The 6,000-nt window shown below is 66.8% G+C and overlaps 1 protein-coding gene across 6 annotated transcripts in view; it reads left to right on the top strand.

Annotated features, from left to right (window-relative positions):
* The window catches only part of SBF1 (SET binding factor 1), a 29,705-nt gene that overhangs the window by 16,013 nt on the left and 7,692 nt on the right, over positions 1 to 6,000 (top strand). For 4 of the 6 annotated variants that reach the window (XR_014145981.1, XM_081822735.1, XM_081822736.1 and 1 more), the window contains 9 exons: positions 86 to 223; positions 3,138 to 3,215; positions 3,531 to 3,712; positions 3,813 to 3,992; positions 4,328 to 4,429; positions 4,501 to 4,686; positions 4,755 to 4,881; positions 4,969 to 5,099; positions 5,170 to 5,400. Coding sequence is in view for 5 of the 6 variants with exons in the window: in XM_081822735.1 (XP_081678861.1) it covers positions 86 to 223; positions 3,138 to 3,215; positions 3,531 to 3,712; positions 3,813 to 3,992; positions 4,328 to 4,429; positions 4,501 to 4,686; positions 4,755 to 4,881; positions 4,969 to 5,099; positions 5,170 to 5,400 (1,355 nt within the window). In the remaining variant the exon portion in view is untranslated. The remainder of the gene's footprint in view (positions 1 to 85; positions 224 to 3,137; positions 3,216 to 3,530; positions 3,713 to 3,812; positions 3,993 to 4,327; positions 4,430 to 4,500; positions 4,687 to 4,754; positions 4,882 to 4,968; positions 5,100 to 5,169; positions 5,401 to 6,000) is intronic. The other 2 variants (XM_081822738.1, XM_081822737.1) reach the window with 1 other exon arrangement.

The following is a 6,000-nucleotide window of genomic DNA, read 5'->3' as shown; positions in this document are numbered from 1 at the left end:
GTCCCCACGTGCGCCTACACCCCGCACCGCACCCTCGCCGCCCCCCTCTACCCCCGACCTGGCTCCAGCCCCTCCCCTCCCCCAGGCCAGTCCCAGGCAGACTCCGGCAGCCTGGAGCAGGAGAAGTACCTGCAGGCGGTGGTCAGCTCCATGCCCCGCTACGCGGATGCGTCCGGACGGAACACCCTCAGCGGCTTTTCCTCTGCCCACGTGGGCAGCCACGGTGAGGGGTGCTTGCAGGCGGGGGGGTCTTCCGGGGGGGCCGTGCTGGCATTTGTGGAAGGCAGACCAGCGAGGGGGTGGAACGTGTGGGGTGTGGGATCACATAAGTATCCTGAAGCCCGCCTCTGATCGGTCCTGTCTCCTGCCTGGGCCGAGCTCCTTGACCCCCTCGTCTTCCCTGCCTGTAGCCTGCCTCCAGGTCCCTGGACACAGCTGACCCTTGAAACCCCCACCTGGGCCCCATCCCTCCTTTGTCCTGCGCGTCCCCGCACTTCCCACCACCCCGGCTGTCGCGGTGGCTGCCCTTTTGTCCTGTCCCTCCACTTTGTCAAGGCCATCTGACAGCTTGTGCTGCATCGTTCGTTCATCTGTCCTGGCTCCTTCAGTCTTGTCTGTACTGGTCTCCCCGTCCCCGTCCCCACCACAGGCGCTCTCAACACCCGCTGGCCCCACTGCGCCCACGTGGATCCAGGCCCTTAGGACCCGGTCCTGCTTTCTGTCCGGTGTGGCAGGGTCTCAGTGTTGCAGGTGGCAGAGAAGGCACCAGGCCTGGGAGGTTGGGGCCATCAGTGGGCCCTGCCCCTCACCGTCAGGGCACTGGCGTGGGGCGGCCGCAGAGGGGCTTGGGGATGCGAGCGTGTGTGCTGTTGTCCGAGGGGTACGTGGCCGCTGTGGAGGGCTGGTCTGACCTCCTGGTGACAGGTGGGGACCTTTCTGGGGAGGTGAGCTGTCTTTGTGCTGGGTTCCTGGAGAGGCTTGCAGGCGGGAGAGGACACCGTGGGGGCCGTATTCTGTAAGTCGGGGGAGGAGGCGCTATCAGAACAGGGGTGGCCTCGTCCTCCAGGGCCCTGGCTCCACAGCAGTCACTTCTCTTGCATCGCACTTACCTCCCAACTGACCCCATTTGCTTTTCCCTGACCCCGTCCTCCCCCCATCTCATCCACGTCTCCCATCACCCCTGCCTGACCCTGACCTTCCCTCTTCCCCCCCCACCCCATCTCCTCCATGTACCCCTGTCCTCTGCTACCCCTCTCTCCTTGCCCTGTCTCACCCCAGCTGTGTCGTCTCCCCCCCCCGCAAGCCCCCATCGCCCCCATGTCCCCCTCCCCCCTGCCTGGGTCCCCACGGACGCCCTGGTCCCGTCTGCCTCATCCTCTTGGTCTGGCTGATAGATCCTCAAGGGTTCGTCCTTGGACCTAGGACTCCAGCTGCTGTCCAGCCCATGCTGGCCGTCTGTGCTTGGGGCCTGGCGTCCAGGGGCCTCCGTCTGGGCTTGATCTGTGAGGCTCCCCTTGCTGGCCTGGGCCTGCCCCCCACCCCAGCCTGGTGTCCGCCTGGGAGGTGTGGGTGCCGTGACCGATGTGTACCCCACCTGGTTCAGAGTCGGTACATGACACACGCGGGGTCGCTGGGCTGTGAGATGCACCTCAGGTGCTGGTTGGTGCAGACACCACACCAGGATCCCTTGTTGGTCAGGCCTTCCTCATTCCCCCCGTCCCTCCTCTCACGCTCGTCTGCACCTTTCTGTGCCGGTGCTCTAGGTCCTGGGTGCGCGGGGGTGCACGGGGGTGCACGGGTGAGTTTTGGGGGCTAGTGGCACCACCAGTGGGTGGAGCCTCGCGGAAGTGTGCTCATGCTGCCTGATTCTTCCCGCTCTGTCCCCTCTGCGGGGCCTCACAGTCGCCCTGCCACCCCTTCTTGGAGCGGCGGGGGCGTCTCCAGCACACACGAGGGCCTTCACCTCCCTGTCGAGGTCTGCGGAGGCCCCACACGCCGCTTCTGCCCCTGCTTGGTGTCGCTCTGCACAGCACATCCCCTGCTGTCTGCGCACCAGCCTCCGTCCCAGGGCTCATATACAGGGGCGGCCGGTGTGCCCGTGTGGTCGCTTATGGGGGGCAGTCTTGGCATCCACCCATTCCCCACTTGTTCCTCGTTCAAGGGGCTTTTGGTTTTCCAAACAGCAGCGTCCATCAAGTATGTTTTATGGTCCCACCGTTGCAGAGAGATTCTGAGTAGCGCCTGCAGGCGGCGCCCTCCCCACAGGATTCTTTGTCCCCAGCGCCTGTGTCTTCCCCTAATGTGGCCTGGGTGTCCTTGGCTGTGCCCAGAACCCCCTGGTCCTGCCTCCCCGTGTCCCCCGAGTTCAGAGCAAGCCCCCCCATTACCTGGGGGCTCCGCCGTGTGTGGGTTCTAATTGAGACACACATGTCCTTGCTGCGAGTGATCGTGCGTCCTGCCTGCAGCGTGGCAGGCTGGTGTCGTGCTTATCTGCAGCCGCTGCTGTGGCGGATAGGGACAGTGCCCTGCTGCCCTCTGCAGAGGCAGCTGAGCCAGGGCACCGGGGAGCTTCCTCCCCCAGGCTCCCTGGGCCTCCAGGCTCTCTGGGCCTCCAGGCTCTCTGGGCCTCCAGGCTCCCTGGGCCTCCAGGCCTGGCTGTGCCCGCCTGTAAGCTAGGGGCCTGGGCCTCTCAGGCAGGTGACCTTGCTCCGCCAGTGCTGCCCCTGGGGCTCAGGCCTGCCCGTGTCCATGGTTCCCGGCCAGGAGCTCCAGGCTCCAGGCTCCAGGCTTCCTCTTCTCTGGGCTGTACCTGACGGCCCCCCCTGCTGGTGTGCGCTGTGAGCAGCTCTGGGCAGTGCCCACGGGGGCTGAGGGTGCGGGGATGGGCTGTGGAGGAGGCGCTGGATGGAGAGCCCAGGGTTCTTGCCTCTCTTCTACCTGCCACTGGCTCTCTGCTCCCTGGCCTGCCCCTGAGGGCTCAGAGGGCCTTGGTATTGCCCCCGCTATCTGTGGGGCTCCTGAGGGGCTTGGTGGGAGCCCAGCCCTATAGCTAGTCCCTTTGGACCACAGGCCCTCCATGCTGGGCACACCCTCGGGCCTGGGGTCAGGCCTGAGCCTTTTCTCTGCTGTGCCCCCAGTGCCCAGCCCCAGAGCCAGGGTCACCACGCTGTCCAACCCCATGGCGGCCTCGGCCTCCAGATGGACCGCTCCCCGAGGTACCGTACTGTCCACACAGGCTGGCCCCCCTCCCCGGTACTGATGACCCCTGTATGATTGAGCAGTCGTGGGCACTAACGTCCCCCCACATCTGGCACTAACAGCCCCGCGTGACAACCAGCATAACCCAGCCCTGCCCACAGCCCTGGGCACTAACAGCCTGAGGCCCCAAGTCCCGACCCAGCCCTCCGACACTAACGCAGATGCAGGCCCAGCTGGGGTCCTGTTGGCCTCCCCTGCCTTGCCTGGGGAGCTCAGCACCAGGTTAAGTGGTGCCCCAGGCCTGGACAGATGCTCATGTTTTCTTTGTGCAGGTAAACTGGGCAGTGTCCGGGCCAGCGGGCGCAGTGGTGGGCTCGGCGCTGACGTGGGCTCCCGGCTAGCAGGCAGAGACATGCTGGGCCCGCCCCAGGCTAACGGGGCCCCCCCTGACCCAGGCTTTCTGCGGCCCCAGCGTGCAGCCCTCTACATCATTGGGGACAAAGCCCAGCTCAAGGTGACTGGGGTGGGGGCACAGGGCCAGGCGGCGGGGGGGGGGTGCGGTGGGGAAGTGGCCCAGGGCCTGGGCGTGTCTCACCGCGGCTGGCCTTCTTCAGGGTGTGCGGCCAGACCCCCTGCAGCAGTGGGAGCTGGTGCCCATCGAGGTGTTCGAGGCACGGCAGGTGAAGGCCAGCTTTAAAAAGCTGCTGAAGGCATGTGTCCCGGGCTGCCTCTTCCCTGAGCCCAGCCCGGTCTCCTTTCTGCGCTCACTGGAGGACTCAGAGTGGCTGATCCAGGTCTATTAGCCCCACCCCCACTGCAGTCGGTTAGGGGTGGCCCCGAGGAGGCGTGCGGGGGCGGGGGGACGTGGGAGTGCCTGCTTACCTAGAGCCAAGGGCACATGGGGTCCTGGTTTGCTTGTCTGATGGCGTTGGGCCCTGGGAGGGGGTGGTAGACGCTTCCCACCTGGATGGTAGTACCGTGTGGTGGAGGGAGGCGGGGGCCACCTGCTCTCTGTTGGGGTGGGGCAGGACATCTGAAGGACGGGGTGTGGGCCTCGGGAGCCTGCATGGGAGCTGGAGTCCAAGGGCACTGGCCCTGGGAGGTGCTGAGGGGCTGCCCATCCCTGCAGATCCACAAGCTGCTCCAGGTGTCGGTGCTGGTGGTGGAGCTCCTAGACTCGGGCTCCTCCGTCCTGGTGAGCCTGGAGGACGGCTGGGACATCACCACCCAGGTGCGTGGTGGGCCACGGGGACAGCCCGGGCCGGGTCCTGCGGGCGCTGTGCTGACGGGCGGTGCTGGCAGGTGGTGTCTCTGGTTCAGCTGCTGTCCGACCCCTTCTACCGCACGCTGGAGGGCTTCCGTCTGCTGGTGGAGAAGGAGTGGCTCTCCTTCGGCCATCGCTTCAGTCACCGTGGGGCCCACACGCTGGCTGGGCAGGGCAGTGGCTTCACGCCCGTCTTCCTGCAGTTCCTGGACTGTGTGCACCAGGTAAGCAGGTGGCCACGGTGGGGGCTGTGCCTGCCGATTCCCGGCCCCTGACCCGTCACCCCACACAGGTCCACCTGCAGTTCCCCATGGAGTTCGAGTTCAGCCCCTTCTACCTCAAGTTCCTTGGCTACCACCACGCATCCCGCCGCTTCCGGACCTTTCTGCTCGACTCGGACTATGAGCGCATTGAGCTGGGTACGGGGCAGGGCTGGGCCTCAGGGCAGGGCGGGCTGGCCCGGGCTGGGCCTGGAGGGTGGCCGGGGCTTAGCACTACCCCTGCAGGGCTACTGTACGAGGAGAAGGGGGAGCGCAGGGGCGCGCAGGCGTGCAGGTCCGTGTGGGAGTACATGGACCGGCTGAGCAAGAGGACGCCCGTGTTCTACAACTACATGTACGCACCTGAGGACACGGAGGTGAGCCGGGGCCTGGTTGGGGCGGGCGGGCGCCTTCCCGCCCAGCTCCTCACGCCACCCCCACCCCCAGGTCCTGCGGCCCTACAGCAACGTGTCCAACCTGAAGGTGTGGGACTTCTACACTGAGGAGACGCTGGCCGAGGGCCCCCCCTACGACTGGGAGCTGGCTCAGGGACCCCCCGAGCCCCCAGAGGAAGAGCGGCCTGACGGGGGTGCGCCCCAGAGCAGGCGCCGGGTGGTGTGGCCCTGTTACGACAGCCGCCCCCGAGCCCAGCCGGATGCCATCTCACGCCTGCTGGAGGTGAGCACTGAGGCGCCTCTCCCCACCCTGTGAGGTGCCTGCCAGCCTGGGGTGGCTGGCCCTGCCCCGCACCGCGTCGTGTGTGCAGACAGTGATGACCAAAGGCTGCTGGCCTGGACCCCTGGGTCCCACGAAGTGGCTTCTCTGTTCTGGGCACGTGTACGGTCGGCCCTCGGAGAAGACAGGGTTTTCCCAGGGACTGTTCCTGTCCTCTCCCAGACCGCCGCACCTGCTTCCCAGGTGCCCCTGGCTGTCAGCCGCCCCCGGGCCCCTGGTGGCCCTGGGTCCAGCCTGCCCTGTGCCTCCGTCAGAGGGAGGTGGGCCTGTGGGCCTGAGAGCTGGGAGTTGCCGTTCTCGGGGGACACGGGTGTTCAGCCCCAGGAGTCAGGATCTGCCAGGGCAGAGAGCTGGCCTAGAGGAGGGCAGGGCAGCGCCCGAGAGTCCCGCACGGGCCTCGGCTCCGGAACACCGGGGGTCTGCGTTCCCCTCCCAGCCCCCGGCCGTCTGGCTTTTGGGGGATATCTACGCACTTGGGAGCTTGTTTCATTCTGGGGGAAGAGGGTGCTGATGCTGGGCCCTCGGGGAGGTGGGGAGGTGTAA

The sequence above is a fragment of the Leptonychotes weddellii genome, chromosome 5 (genome assembly GCF_054177405.1).
Source record: "Leptonychotes weddellii isolate Sample4059 chromosome 5, ASM5417740v2, whole genome shotgun sequence".
Classification (NCBI taxonomy): domain Eukaryota; kingdom Metazoa; phylum Chordata; class Mammalia; order Carnivora; family Phocidae; genus Leptonychotes; species Leptonychotes weddellii.
This window is presented reverse-complemented; position numbering and strand designations above follow the sequence as displayed.